General features: G+C 43.8%; 1 protein-coding gene across 2 annotated transcripts in view; it reads right to left on the bottom strand.

Annotated features, from left to right (window-relative positions):
• LOC144496964 (E3 ubiquitin-protein ligase RING2-A-like) overlaps window positions 1-13,211 on the bottom strand; it is a 34,275-nt gene extending 21,064 nt beyond the window's left edge. The window contains exons 1-2 of one of the 2 annotated variants that reach the window (XM_078217620.1): window positions 13,043-13,211; window positions 2,207-2,355 (exon numbers count right to left, since the gene is read on the bottom strand). In XM_078217620.1, the coding sequence (XP_078073746.1) occupies window positions 2,207-2,284 (78 nt within the window). In that variant the 5' untranslated portion in view covers window positions 2,285-2,355; window positions 13,043-13,211. Of the gene's footprint in view, window positions 1-2,155; window positions 2,356-13,042 lie in introns of both variants that reach the window. The other variant, XM_078217619.1, reaches the window with a different exon arrangement.
• Window positions 13,212-16,490: the final 3,279 nt, after the last annotated feature.

Here is a 16,490-nt window from a genome sequence, read left to right as displayed (position 1 = left end):
GGAGACCTAACAGTGCAGAGAGAAGATTTACCAAGATGGGTACAGGAATGAGGAACCTCAGTTACAAGAGACTAGAGGAATTAGGGTTATTCAATCTGGAAGCGCAGATAGTTAAAGGGAGCTAACAGAATGTTCAAAATCATGACGGGTTTTGATAGATTTAATAAAAAGGTGCTTGCACTAGGAGATTTAGCGACCAGTTAAGGCAATCAGTCAAAGAGTCAGAGGGGGGTGAGAAGAGAGCTTTGTTTTTACACTGCAAGGTGCCACAAACTGGAACACAGTCTGTTATGAGTGGTGAAAACAGATTCAATGGTAACTTTTGAAAGGAAATTGGGTACATGCTTGAAAATTAAAAACTGACAGGACAATGGGGGAAGAGGGACAGACTGGGTCTAACTGGATAGCTTTTCAAAGAACCATCACAAGTGCGATGGACCAAATGGATTCCCTACGTGCCGTACAATCTTATAGGAAGTAATCTCCATCACCAAGGGCCTGGCAGCCTCAGCCTAAATGTAATTTTCCTTTGGGGAGGTAGCAAGACTTTCAGACATTATTTTGTAGTGCTCAAATCAGTTGCAGACACAGAAACCACAAGTACACATGCACAACTTGCATACACACATACTAACAGTGCACAGTATCAATTCTACAAATTGCAACCAGTCAGTTTAATTGATCGGGAGATAAATAGGTTGAGGCAAGGTAATAAAAAGGAGAAAAGCTGGAAATAATAGCAGTATTGGTCACACCCTGATCAATGGACAGCTAAGCAGACTGCTGCTTATAGTCAGTTTCTTCACTTTACACAGATGCCAACTGACCTCCGATGTATTTGCAACATTTTGTTTTTATTTTAAGACAGACTCCCCAAACAAAAACACAGAAGGAAATGGACCCGAGCCATGCAGGCTCAGGAAATGGCAGGGTGCAGGTTCACCTCATGTTAAGCACCATTACAGGAATCAGCAAACTTTTTAACTGAAGAGCCTTTAAAGAAAACATTTGGTTTTCGAGAAACTGGCAGGATCTGCAGGGTGAAAATTCAGTGTAACTAAACTAAATAAATGACAAATTGCCAATTGTCTCTGGAACAATGCATAATTTGCCTGTATAATAAAATGAATTTATTTATCGATAAAACTAAAGCAGGCCTATCTCCAAATAATCATGCCTTTTGACTGGTTTTGCATTTTGAAATTTTTTTCTTTGTATTCCCAGTAGGTGCAAATTCAGGTTTCATGGTTTACACTAAATGAGTATAGGCATGATCGAAAAGAAACGGTCAAAGCAACTTAATGGAAAAACAGCCATTTGAATAAAAACGCAATACAAAATTACACACATACTGAAAGAATGCTTTTTTGTCTGTTTTCATAACAGATCTTGCAACAAGTAGAATTTTCAGTATAATTATCAATAAAATCATCTTTAAAACCTGTTCCTCGAACCAAAGGCATCAATAACCATGGTTCTGGCACTCAAAATGGGTTTACTCACAGCACAATGATGTTTTCCAGTAAAATAACCATTTGAAACTGCAAATTGCAGCATAATGATTAACCTGTTATCTCCACAATAAAAACACAGTTCTTCCTTTTCTTGACTTAAATTTATTTTAGGGTCTTAACACAATCCAGCTGGAAAAGGTTGGCAGCCGTAAATGTAACGTTAAAGAGGCACATGTCGCTCTGGAGCCATAGACTCCGACCCCTGTTCTATCACAAACAAGTCATTAATACTGAGGTGAAATGACAAATGAGCAGGAGAGCAAGTCAGACCAGCTGACTGTCGCTAATCCCCCTGGTCAGGTAAGATGGCATCAAGAGGACTAGGATTGCAAAGTCCTTCCCTTCTCAAGCGAGGAGAGATGTGTTGGCGATCAAGAAAGAAGGAGTCATAAAACTGTGATAAAATGGAATAGAAAAATCGAACTGCTTAACTGCAATAAGTACTGAGCTGAGGACCATTGTATAAAAGTTTAGCTCCTTGTTGGAAGCTTACTGCTGTGCAAACATGTGCAATTTAAAAACATGCATTGTACAGCAACTAAAACATTGCAAAGGGCTTTCCTTTAAAAATAACTGTGCATATTTCTCATGCAGACATGCAAAATAGACACAAAGGGATATCCCCTCTGCTCCACACGTACCTGCGGGGTCCTGTGTAGTTCGTAGAGGCTGAGCTGCCCTGTTTTACTCACCTGTGGGGTCCGGTGCAGTTCATAGAGACTGAGCTCCCATGTTTTACTAGGGTTCTGAGTATTCACCGGCGCTGCCATACTGACTGCAGCTTTGTTTTTAAGTTTAATTTTAAAATGAACGAATGATGGCTTCTGCACTCTGTTCGGACCTGGGACAGAAAAAGGACATACAGAAAAAGATAGCATTTATCTAAGCAATTTTAAAAATCAATGACAACATACCCACATACCTGAACGATAAACAAGAGTGGGGAAAAAACATGGCAGTGTACTGGTCCTCCATGCTTCCCAAAGCCTATATTATAACAGGCACTGTCCAACACACCCAACTTTTTGACAGGTGAAAAGTACAAGGTAAACATCACCGAAAGAACATGATACACTCCTCATTGTTTGAGTATGTCAAAGCTGTGATCATCATCTTCTGTGGGGCCTCTCATGACCAAAGAGTCCAATGGGAGATTGGCATGAATGCCCTCAGAACTGGCATTTCATGTTTTGTTATTGGTGCTCGGGGGAACTTTCACAGCAAGGTCACCTCTTGTCTTCCCCCGGGTACAATGACTATTGCAAATTTGGTGTAGATAGTCAAAAAAAAAGCATGCAGCAAGTCTTTTCTCAATCACAGGAAAGATCCTCAAGGATCCTATTAAACTGTCTACTAGACAGCCACGTGGATGATGACCTCCCACAATCACTGTGATTTTAGAGGGCTAAACAGGGGACATTGGATATGTATTAAGACATCAACAGGAAAAGTGCAAAGAGTAATGTCAGGATCCATATATACTGTTTGTAGATCTAACTAAAGCTTATGACAGTATGAGTCAACTTGGTCTACGGCACTTGCTCTCCAAGCTAGGATGTCCGAACAAGTTTATTAAAATCCTGTTCCTACTGCATGATGGCACGGACCGACAGGCCTGTGGCAACATGTCTAATGCAGCGAAAAACAAGGACATGTTGTAGTTCTCCAACTCTTCAATCTCTTCTTTGCTGCAAAGCTGAAAGAAACCATCAGAGACATGCTGCAAGCATCAACGTTGGGTTCCAGTCAGGAAACTCAAAGTACAATACCCTGTCTCCAAAGGCAATGCTCAAAGTTTTCCACCAGCTCAATTTGCACATGCCTGCTGGTGAAATAAACCACAGAAAGAGGAAGATCCCAAATTCTCCCCCACTCCGCCATCCACTCTGCAAAAACTGGGTGGTCTTAACCAAAGTTCCTGTAGAAACTGTTAGAATTGGCCTCAGTGCCCCTGGTTATGGAGGGGCAAAATTAACCCTGATAAGTCAGCCAGTGATCCCTGCTACAGAAGTACCCAAGTGCAGGTGAACGTAGCTGATTGGGGCAGAATCCACTAATGTGCCTCCTCTGCAAGTAACCCCCCAGCCACCAACAGGAGCCCTAGTGACACTGTTTGGCCTCATTGGACACTTCAGGTGAAAGGAGAAAGACCAGCACTACCATGTCAGGAGCCCCCTTAAAAAAAATACATTTGAGTTTTAAAACTTACAATAGGCCACCACCATCCATGTCATTCAACTAACTTTCTCACGACAACACTTGTCAACAGATAAGTCAGTACAAAAAAGTCCATAGTCTGCTCTTAGAACATAAGAAATAGGAGCAGGAGTAGGCCATCTGGCCCTTCGAGCCTGCCCCGCCATTCAACAAGATCATGGCTGATCTGAAGCGAATCAGTTCCACTTACCCGCCTGCTCCCCATATCCCCTAATTCCCTTATCGATCAGAAAACTATCTACCCGTGATTTAAACATATTCAACGAGGAAGCCTCCACCACTTCAATGGGCAGAGAATTCCAGAGATTCACTACCCTCTGAGAGAAGAAGTTCCCCCTCAACTCTGTTCTGAACCGGCCCCCCCTTATTTTGAGGCTGAGCCCTCTAGTTCTGGTTTCCCTTCTAAGTGGAAAGAATCTCTCCACCTCTACCCTATCCAGCCCCTTCATTATCTTATATGTCTCTATAAGATCACCCCTCATCCTTCTAAACTCCAACGAGTACAGACCCAATCTGTTTAATCTCTCCTCATAAGCTACACCCCTCATCTCCGGTATCAACCTGGTGAACCTTCTCTGCACTCCCTCAAAGGCCAATATATCCTTTCGCAAATAAGGGGACCAAAACTGCACACAGTACTCCAGTTGCGGCCTCACCAGTGCCTTGTACAGTTGCAGCAAGACCTCCCTGCTTTTATATTCTATCCCCCTTGCGATAAAGGCCAACATTCCATTCGCCTTCTTGATCACCTGCTGCACCTGCAGACTGAGTTTTTGCGATTCGTGCATAAGGACCCCCAGGTCCCTCTGCACAGTCGCACGATGTAATTTTTCTCCATTTAAATAATATTCCAATTTACTATTCTTTCTTCCAAAGTGGCTCACCTCACATTTGCTAACGTTATATTCCATCTGCCAGATCCTCGCCCACTCGCTCAGCCTATCCAAATCTTAGTGACAAGGAACCAGTCTAATATTAGAATTCCACATCCACGACAATTCCCATGGCAGATAGGATCAGAAGATTTAGCCCCTCGCTCTCACCATCTCATTATCAACAATGCAACGCTCCTTCAATACTACACTAAAGCTCAGCCTAGTCTTTTTGTACTCAATTCTCTGGACTGGGACTTGAACTCAATTTTCTGATGCAGAAGCAACAGTGCTACCAACTGAGCCATGGCTGATGCACATATAGATCCTCTGCTCTATTCAGGGTTAACTGCTGCCTTTGTAGAATTGCAGTTGCTAATGACATGATCAGGCAAATAATCAGCAAGTGCCGATGCAATCTAGGAACCATCCAAGGGTTACCTTGTGCCAGTCACAGAATACCAATGAGAGTAGGGGACACTTGGTACCAAGTAAGGAAACTCTTAATCTGTGTGCTAATCATGGCTGCAGCCAATAACCCAGAGGAACAGGAATGATTGTGGCTGATGCACATACACAATTACTGGCCACACTACACCTGTGTATGCAATCAAAAGAGGGTCTCATTTGCAGCAGAACGGCAGTGTCACTGGTAATAATCAGGAACTGCAAACTGGATGAAGGCAATCTTGAGTTGAGTCCAAATCCAAGAGAAGCATTCAGATAGCATGAAAGGTTCAATATTAAGAAAGCTGACAGCATCAAGTAATTGCAGTGGAAATTGTGGTTCACATGGTACAGCAGCACATGCTGCTCATCCAATAAATCCTGCTCCATTAACACTCAAAAAGTTCAACACCATCCAGGACAAAGCAGCCCGCTTGATCTGCACTCCATCCACCAGCTTAAACACTCATTCCCTCCAACTCATGCGCACAGTAGATACCATCTACAAGATGTTCTGCAGCAACTCACCAAGGCTCCTTCGATGGCACCTTCCAAACCTATGACCTCTACTACCTAGAGCAACTGGTGCATGGGACATCACTACCTGCCATGTTTCCCTCTAAGCCATACATCATCCTGAACTGGAACTATAGCACTATTCCTTCACTTTCACTGGGTCAAAATCCTGGAATTTCCTAACACTACTGTGGGTGTACATGCCCCAGATGGACAAAAACAATTCAAGTTCACAGCCACATTCTCAGGAACTTGTGTTGTTGGCCTAGCTAGCAACAGTCACATCCCACGAACAGATAAACAAAAGCATAGATAGTGTGAGCCACGGTTCAAGATTAAAAAGGCCATCATCTCCGAATTCAGCGCGCTTAAAAGCTATAGGAATTTGCAATGTGAAATGGCACAGCTTTCAGCTCTGTGACCAACAAACTTAACTGAAAAGGGTCAGTAAGCTTCTATTCCTTGTTGTCAAACCAGGGCCAAAAAGGCCCATATTCAGTATAGTGAGGCCAAAAATTACCAAATAGGGTGGCACAGTGGCAAGCACTGCTGCCTCAGCGCCAGGGCCAATTACTGGCTTGGGTCACTGTCTGTGCGGAGTCTGCACGTTCTCCGTGTGTCTGCTCTGGTTTCCTCCCACAGTCCAAAAAACGTGCTGGTTAGGTGAATTGGCCATGCTAAATTCTCGCTCAGTGTACCCGAATAGGCGCCGGAGTGTGGCAACTAGGGGATTTTCACAGTAACTTAATTGCAATGTTAATGTGAGCCTACTTGTGACACTAATAAATAAACTTAAAATATTTATCAGGTTTAATCACTGTGCCATTATTTACCATCACTCTACTTCATTCACAGGCCAAGGCCACAAATAAGGCAGAGCTGGCTATTCCAATTGAAATCGCGGTGTCCCTGACAAGTGTGCATGCTTGATTTTAATGGATCTTTAACACTCACTGGCCTCTTTTTCTACTCCTCTTAGAGCAACCTTACAAGATTTTTCCCAAAGATTGCTCATTCCATCAAATTTTGTTCTTTGCCCCCTTCATCCCCTTCTCCCATATTCCTTGACATTTACTGGAGAAATTCCATTTTTTCTTAAAAGTGCCCTCTTTATGGAAACCTGACTTTGTTAAATATTTTCACTTCCCATAGAAGTTAGCTCTTCTATCATGTCTGACCTCAATGTGGTTTTTGAACAAATCCCTTCACATCAGATCACCCTATATTGCGTCTATTGATCTATCTGTAGTTCCTCTACACTTCCCCTGCCCTATACAATCTCGGTATTTCTTGTAGCTATCTCTACAACCATCACTTCACCAGAACTCTTGACACTCCAGTTAGCTCATTTCTGTCACAGCATTAACAGCTCCTTCTCAAATGTGTGTCTTGAAGATATAGATCCCTTCCTGTACCAACTGAGCTCCTTGTACTGATCCTGTTTTCTGATATCTATATTCCCTGTTGACATTCCTAATCTAACCGGTATTTCTAATCCACATACAATATCAATTCACTTCAAAAGAATGTCTTAAAATCACATTGTATTTCCACATATGCATTGATAGTTATGTACCAAATGGTAAAAACGAGAAGCAGGAGTAGGCCATCTAGCCCCTCGAGCCTGCTCCGCCATTCAATAAGATTATGGCTGATCTTTTTGTGGACTCAGCTCCACTTACCCGCTCGCTCACCATAACCCTCAATTCTTTTACTGTTCAAAACTTTATCTATCCTCGCCTTAAAAATATTCAGTGAAGTAGCCTCAACTGCTTCACTGGGCAGGGAATTCCATAGATTCACAACCCTTTGGGTGAAGAAGTCCCTCCTCAACTCAGTCGTAAATCTATTCCTGTGGAGGTTGAACAGCAACATTTAACGAAGAAACCACATAGGCTATTTGACTGGGTTAGCCAATGGCAGTGCTGTTTCCTTTAATTCCTTGCCCTTTTTAACATAGCCCTCAATATCTACCCCATTTAAAATTGCTCTGTTGGATTTTCACCCATGACATATTGGGCCTACACATTCTAAATTCACAACTCTGCACGTTAAATCAAGCATCTGCTACAAGACCCAAATAATATGCTTACATCTCCTATGATGTGGCAATGCCGGCTTTGGACTGGGGCAAGCACAGTAAGAAGTCTCACAACACCAGGTTAAAGTCCAATAGGTTTATTTGGCAGCACTAGCTTTTGGAGCCCCAAGCCCCTTCTTCAGGTGAGTGAGGACTCGTGTTCACAAACAGGGCATATAAAGACACAAACTCAATTTACAAGATAATGGGTGGAATGCGAGTCTTTACAGGCAATCAAGTCTTAAAGGTACAGACAATGTGAGTGGAGAGAGGGTTAAGCACAAGTTAAAAAGATGTGTATTGTCTCCAGACAGGACAGTTAGGGAGATTTTGCAAGCCCAGGCAAGTTGTGGGGGTTACAGATAGTGTGACATGAACCCAAGATCCCGGTTGAGGCCGTCCTCATGTGTAGGGAACTTGGCTATCAGTCTCTGCTCAGCGATTCTGCGCTGTCGTGTGTCGTGAAGGCCACCTTGGAGAATGCTTATCCGAAGATCAGAGGCTGAATGCCCGTGACTGCTGAAGTGTTCCCTGGTTGGAAGGGAACACTCCTGCCTGGTGATTGTTGAACAGTGTTCATTCATTCGTTGTCGTAGCATCTGCATGGTCTCACCACTGTACCATGCCTCGGGACATCCTTTCCTGCAGCGTATCAGGTAGACAACATTGGTCGAGTTGCAAGAGTATGTACCGTGTACCTGGTGGATGGTGTTCTCACGTGAGAACCTGTAAAGACTCGCATTCCACCCATTATTTTGTAAATTGAGTTTGTGTCTTTATATGCCCTGTTTGTGAACACGAGTCCTCACTCACCTGAAGGGGCTTGGGGCTCCGAAAGCTAGTGCTGCCAAATAAACTTGTTAGACTTTAACCTGGTGTTGTGAGACTTCTTACCGTACATCCTCTACAACAGAGACTCAGAACAAGACTGTCGATTTAAAAGAAACTGGACAGTTTTCAGCTATTGCTGATGACAGCAAGGCTTTGGAATCAACTGCCTAAATATTGTTCGTGCAAGGTCCCTTTACCAGGGAAGGTATCTGACCTCCCATCATTCTGGCCTAGACACGAGATCCAACCGATTTTGCCACAGTTCATTTTCAACCTTCTTCTGCCCAAGTTGGCTGTTGCTTGGTAAGAAATCCAACCTCATTCCTGCCCAAGTTCCACATTTGTAACATATTGTGATGTCACTAACATTTCAGCAGAACGGAAAATAGGAGAAATTTTCAGTCATACAGGCATTTTGAAAATATTCCTGGAAGGATTCTAGTTCAAGTACAATTTTTTTTTGGTGCAGAATCAAGATCACACAAACTGCAATGAACAACCAGCAATGCACCTGGAGCCATCATAAATACCACCAACAGAAGCTGCAGATGATTAAAGGCCTGTCAGTGATGAGATCAAATATCACATGAAACTGAAGCATCAACTATAAACTATACTTTCTCAATGCTCTAATTAAACACAGCCACAACTTATTTTATCTACATACTGCTTAGGTTGACTGGATCCTAACTGTAGTATCCAATCTTGCTGTATATTTCTTTCCAAATTTCTAGTGCTATCACACAGTATAAATCACCTACAGCGCCAGCATTTCCTTCTTTGAATCATATTTTAGTATTCAGCTGATTCCCCTGCCTCACAAACATTCCTTGAAGGCTTTCTATTCCTGCTCATGTTCTGTATTCTTGCATCTAGATTATGCACTGAGGTTATTGAATAACTCAGATTCAAACAGACACACAGATCTCCCGTAATTCTAAGTATTGCATTAAAAGTGATAACTTTTGATCCATCACAACACAGCAAATATCTGCACTTACATTAACATATGTATTGCCTCTATTGATCTTTCTGCAATTCCTACACATTTCCCTTGTGCTATAGAATCTCACCATTCTGACTTGGAAATATATTCCCTTGTGCTATATAAACACTCTCTCTGAGTTTTTGCTTTTTGGGAACTTTGGTCTTGAGCTCCAAGTCCCATTGGTAATGCGCATCGGTCTGACCAACGTCAGCGTAAAATGCGCTGACACATTTTACTCCATAAAGAACAAATGACAGATATTAATATCCTTGCTGTAGGAAGAGGAGGGCAAAAGTAGCTCTTAAGAACTCAGTTACGTTGATACCTCCTTGTAGGTATCTCAATATTCCTTACTCTAACCAATCTCTTTATACTCCATAGTTAGTTCATTTCTTTCACATAATTCAGTAATGGTCCCTTCTCAAATCTGTGTCCCGCAAATTAAGATTCACTTGCCTGGATGAGTGCAGCTGCAACAACACTCAAAGCTCAACAAATCCAGGTTAAAGCAGCCCACTTGATTGCTACCCCTTCCACAAACATTTATTCCTTCCACCAGCGATGCGGAGTGGCAGCTGGGTGCACCATCTACAACAGTGGTTCCCAACCTTTTATAAGTCATGGTACACTGCTATATACGAAAATAAATTGAGGCACACCTATTTTCTCTGTCTTCTTCCTTTACTGGGAACTTTGTTTTTAACTTCTCCCTCTCCTCTCGCCTGTTTTTTTTAAAAAACCTCTCCATTTCTCTTGTTTCTCCCACGCTTTTCTGCACCCTTTTTGAGTTTTTGCTTTTTGGGAACCTTGGTCTTGAGCTCCAAGTCCCATTGGTAATGCGCATCGGTCTGACCAACATAAAAATCTAAACCATGCATGTGCGGCTTTTCTCCAGTCAGAAGGCCTGAGGTTTGTCAGGTCTTCAAGATATCAACCACAGAGTTGAAGATGAAGATTAGTTTTAGTTTAATTACAAGAATTTTAAATAATTCTGAATCTTTCTTCATACAGGTTGAAAACCACTGATCTACAAGATGCACTCAGAACTTACCAAGGTCCCTTAGGTGGACCTTGGAAACCCAAGGCCACTACCATCTGGAAGGACAAGGGCAGCAGATACCTGGAACACCACCACCACAAGGAGGTTCCCCTCCAAATCACTCACTATTTTATTTACTTATTATTGTCACAAGTAGGCTTACATTAACACTGCAATGAAGCTACTGTGAAAATCACCATTCTGACTTGGAAATATATTCCATTACTGTTACAGGGTTAGAATCCTGGAACTCCCTACCTAACAGCACTGTGGGTGTACCTACACCTCAGGGACGGCAGATGTTTAGGAAGACATCCTCTCATGTACAACTTGGTATGGGTAATACATGCTGGGCCCAGCCAGCCACGCCAACATCACATAAAAGAATAGAAAATAAAATTCCTTCCTGTACCAGCTGAGTTCCTTGTGATCATTACCGAATGCGCTGACACATTTTACTCCATAAAGAACAAATGACAGATATTAATATCCTTGCTGTAGGAAGAGGAGGGCAAAAGTAGCTCTTGAAAACACAGTTACGTTGAACATTCCTCACCCCTTCAGTAAATACCTAGAAATTCACGGAATTACAGAGACGACCATTCAGCTTAACCAGACTATGTTGGCATTTAACACCCAGACAAGCCGATCTATTCTCACGTGCCAGCCTTTTCCTGTCTCTCTTTATCCCCCATCAACCACAAATCCATCATTTTCTTCCACATTGAAAGGGTCTTTGCGTCAATCACTAATTCTATTTCACACCCATCTTCTCTGTGAAATAACATTTCCATTGTTCTCTATGCCACAACACAATGTCCTCTCGTTAAAGACCGCCCCTACAGCAACCCAAGAACATCGAATTGAAAGTCTACCAGGCCTGCATCCTCTGCACACTCCTCTACAGTGGTGAGACTTGCTAGGCAGAAGAAAAGGTGGAAGGTTTTCCACTTTTGCTGTTTCAGATGTACTCCTGGCAGAACTCCCAAAGCATGCTAATTCAGAATACACTCATCACTAAGCCAGTGAACAGAAGTGCTGGGCTCTTCCACATTCATGTGATAGATAGCGGTCAAATGCCCAAAGGCCTTCCATACAGTAAACCAGCCACTGGGTCACAGCTTCCAGGTCACCCATTACCTCTGCCACAGGGATACCTGCAAGTGAGATATGAAGACAGCAAGCATGGACACTGACAACTGAGCGACAGTCACCGACAGCCATAACCTCTAGAGATTGACTGGAGGGGGATTAGAAGAGGCTGGCAGAAACAAAGTCCAGCCAGCCAAGCAGGCGGCTCAGAGAAAACAGATGCCAGAAAATCATGAGCCACTTTAGCCCACTGCCTTCTTCTGCTGCAACTAAGTGACAGGGACTGACCCTGCCCGCCCCCCAAAAACAAATGTAGGGCTCCTGAGCCACCCAGGCAATGTTCAGCAGAAAATAGGCCACTACAGTGCAAATCATACAGGCATGCAGAAAAACGATCTGGTCATCATTTTGCTGATTGCACGAGTTTCCTATGCGCAAATTGGTTGCTGTGTTTCCTACATTACACTTCAAAAAGTACTTCACGAGCTGTCAAATACTTGGGAGAGTTCCAATGATTAGTGGCAGCAGAGTGGTTAGCATGGCTGCCTCAAAACAGGATTTGTTTTGGGTTCGATTCCCAGCTTGGGTCATTGTCTGTGTGACGTCTGCACATTCTGTCCATGCCTGTGCGGGTTTCCTCCAGGTGCTCTGGTTTCCTCCCACAGTCCAAAAGACGTGTTGGTTCAGGTGCATTGTCCATGCTAAATTCTCCCTCAGTGTACCCAAACAGATGCCGGAGTGTGGCGACTAGGGGATTTTCACAGTAACTTCATTGCAGTGTTAATGTAAGCCTGCTTATAAACTTTTATGAAGGTACATGCAGATCGTCTCTCCTTCCACCCATGTTACTCTCACACCAGGAAGCTGCTTCACTGGGCCCCTGACTAGGAGGCACCCCTCCCACCACCTGCCCCTTGGCAGCATGGTGGCACAGTGGTTAAGCACTGCTACCTCACAGCATCGGGGACTCAGGTTCAACACCTGGCTCAGGACACTGACTGCGTGGAGTCTGCACGTCCTCTCCGTGTCTGCATGGGTTTCCCCCCCAGTCTGAAAGACTGACTGGTTAGATACATGGCCTATGCTAAATTATCCCTCAGTGTACCCGAACAGGCGCCGGAGTGTGGCGACGAGGGGATTTTCACAGCAACTTCGTTGCAGTGTTAATGTAAGCCTGCTTATAAACTAATAAACTTAAACTTGTGATGTTTCCACAGGTGTTCCCCGGGCACTGCGTGCCCCTCACCCACCACCCTTCCACCTCGCGCGCGCCCTGCGCATGCTCCCTGGCTGCAGCAGCGGCAGCCCGGCTCGAACAGCCGCTGAGCCTCCCCGCAGCTTCACTAGGCCCGGGCTCCAGGCCTTTCCCATCCTTTCTTCCGTTATACACATGACCCGGTGCAGTCGGGTCTATCGTTTATTATTACGTCCCGCCCACATCCTCACCTTCAGTTTATTTCTGCTTTGATCTTTCCCTTCCTCCGTTCCCTGTTATATTTTCTCTCTCTCTCGCGCAGCCACAACAACGGCAAATCGACCTCCCCCTTCTATCGGTGCCGACGTCACTTCCGATCTTCGCTGCTTCCCCCGCCCCGCTGCAGCGTCACTTCCTGTCTCTCCTGGCGCCCGCGGTACGGACACACGTCCTGTTCATGCGAGCGCCCTCTGAGTTAACGTCACTTCCTGTCACTGTTGCCCGTCGACGTCCTCCATCTTTACGCCACTTCCGTCTCCAAGCTCCGCTGCCAATCTTCGCGCGCAACTGCTGTCCACGCCTTAAAGCGGCAAGTGCTTGGCCTTGGGCGGTGACTTTACACTTTCTGTGGAAAACGATGATATTGCGTGGCTTCTGACTGTTTACAAGCTTGTTAGGTGTTTTTAGGGGAAGGGATCAACGGTTGTTAGATTTAATGGTGCACACCTTTAAATTTCCCCATTGCCAAATCAGTGTCAAAGAGTCAAGAGTATTTAGCTCCTCAATTTACTGTGGCATTTCGCCCCCTCCCCGCTGGGAGTGCACTTCATGAGAGTGTGAAACTGATTCCATAATGGCTTTCAAAAGGGAATTGGACAATTATCTCAGGAGCTAAGGTGTGCAAGTCTATGGTGAGGAGGGGGTGGTGAGTGGGGCTGTCTTATAGAATCATGAATCCCTACAGTGCAGAAGAAGGCCATTTGTCCCATTGAGTCTGCACTGACAACAATCCCAGTTAGGCCCTATCCCCGTAAGCCCACATATTTACTCCGCTAACTCCTCTAACCTACGTCTCCTGAGACACTAAGGGGCAATTTAGCATAGCCAATGCACCTAGCCCACACATCTTTGGACTGTGGGAGGAAACCGGAGCATCTGGAGGAAACCCATGCAGACATGGGCGAACATGCAAACTCCACACAGACAGTGACCCAAGCCAGGAATCAAGCCCAGGTCCTGAAGCTGTGAGGCAGCAGTACTAATCACTGTGCTGCCCTAATGGGCAAAATTACCATTCTGCTGTTCCTGATGCACTTCAGGACAGTAAATCCTGCATCACCAACTTGTGCTTTCCTAAACATTAAAGTTAATGTTTTGAGAGAAGCAAGCATGGTTGAAAACGTATTTTTAAATTTTCACTCTGTTCTTAAAGTTACAAAGCCAATGTGCAGAATGGAGCAAGCAAGCCTTTAATCCATCTCCTTGCTTGCTCCAAAAACCAAATTCAAATGTAATTCATAGTCTCCACAAGAGCAACATACAAGATCCAAGCTGACAAGAAAGGCATTACACCTGATCTTGATCTGATGCTTAATCTTAGCTAAAAGACGAGAAGCAATCCGAGTTGAAAATTTCCTTTATTTGTGCTCTAGGGCAGCTACCCTATGGTGTGTACTTTCCCTGCACATTATGCACTCTACACTAAAGGCCCAGTTAGTTAGCTTCTTTCTTCGCCTTTCTCAAATCTGTTTTGCCCTGTAAATTGCGTGAAGCGTGGGCTGATCACGACATGGTCAGGATGCCAGCGCATCTAAGAACTTGCTCAATAGGGGACCAAAAACATAGGCATATGATGCAATGCAATGCAAGGATTGGCAAATAGCTAAGGCAGGCAACATGGTGAATCCGAGTCGAATCAGGGACAGAGAGAAAAGACAAAAGTTTTGTTTTAATGAGAGAGAGTAAGAGACCGAAAGGAAATGTAAGAAAACAATTTAAAATTTAAAGTTTATTTTTGAATCATCAATAATGTGTTGACTGTAAGAATGAGACCCCATGCATTCAATTCATTCCTTTCTGGGCCAGAGAGGTTGGCTCAGTGGCTGTGCAGGAACATAAATCTCCACAAGAATGAGGTGAAACATTTTACCAGAAGGGCTCGGGATAGGTAAGAGAGACCAAGACTAAATAGCACCATTCTAAAGAGTGTGCAGGCACCGAGAGACCTTGGGGAGGGTCCACCTGCATCAATTTTTGAAGGTGACAGGACATATTGACAGAGTGGTTAGCAAACCGTCTGGGTTCTTGGGTCATAAGTAGAGGCATGGAGTACCAAAGCAGGGAATTTCTGCTGCACTTTTATATACCCCCAGTTAGCCCACATCTGGAGCTTTGCATCCAGTTCTAATCACGACACTTTAAAAAGGATATGAAAGTCATTATCTTATCAATTACATTGTTACCTTTTGTTAATGTCACTAACATTAAATGAAACAGGTCATGGTTTTTGAATGCATAAGCAGGAGATAGCTGGGACACTGAGTGTATTAGTTTAAGATTCCTTTAACCTTTTGTCTTTGGTTACAGTACTCCTTTAAGGGGTTGTTTCCCTGTTAATTATTTTATTTGATTTGCTGTTGTTTTAGAAGAGTGACACAAGGCAGATGTGTAAGAAATGCTGATACCAAACAAAGTCAATAAACCCTCTCAGCAAGGAAAGGCTCGATGTCTTAGTTTTGACTTCACCGACTTCCCTGGATCCTATTAACAGTGAAAGTCCTTGAGAAAGGTGCAGAGGAGATTTATCAGGATGGTTCACGGTGGCACAGTGTCTCATGGAGCCAGTGACCCAGGTTCGATTCCTGGCTTGGAATCTGCACGTTCTCCCAGTGTCTGGATGGGTTTCCTCCAGGTGCTCCAGTTTCCTCCCACAGACTGAAAGACATGCTGGTTAGGTGTATTGGCCATGCTACAATTCTCCTTCAGTGCACCCAAAAAGGTGCTGGAGTGAGGTGACTAGGGGATTTTCACAGTAACTTCATTGCAGTGTTAATGTAAGCCTACTTGTGACACTAATAAATAAACTATTCATTTGGAAGAGGGAACTAACTGTATTATCTCCAAATTTGCAGTTGATACAAAGTTGATGGGAGGGTGAGCTGTGAGGAGGATGCAGAGATGTTACAGTGTGATTTGGACAAGCTGAGTGAGTGGGCATATGCATGGCATATGCAGTATATTGTGGATAAATGTGAGATTATCCACTTTAGTAGCAATTATAGGAAGGCAGATCATTATTTGAATGGGTGTAAATTGAGAGAGGTGGATACTCAGCGAGACCTTGGTGTCTTCATGCATCAGTCACTAAAAGTAAGTGCGCAGGTACACCAGGCAGTAAAGAAGGCAAATGGTGTGTTGGCCTTCATAGCGAGAGGATTTGAGTATAAGAATAGAAATGTTTTACTACAATTATAGAGGGCGTTGGTGAGGCCAAACCTGGAGTATTGTGTGCAGATTTGGTATCCTTATCGGAGGAAGGATGTCCTTGCTATAGAGGGAGTACAGTGAAGGTTTACCAGTCTGATTCCTGGGATGGCAGGTCTGTCATATGAGGAGAGACTGAATCAGTTAGGGTTATATTCATTTGAATTTAGAAGAGTGAGAGGGAATCATATTGAAACTTATAAAACTCTAAGAGGA

Source organism: Mustelus asterias, chromosome 8, assembly GCF_964213995.1.
Source record: "Mustelus asterias chromosome 8, sMusAst1.hap1.1, whole genome shotgun sequence".
NCBI classification, from domain to species: Eukaryota; Metazoa; Chordata; class Chondrichthyes; order Carcharhiniformes; family Triakidae; genus Mustelus; species Mustelus asterias.
The sequence above is the reverse complement of the archived record's forward strand: the minus strand, read 5'-3'. Positions and strand labels throughout refer to the sequence as shown.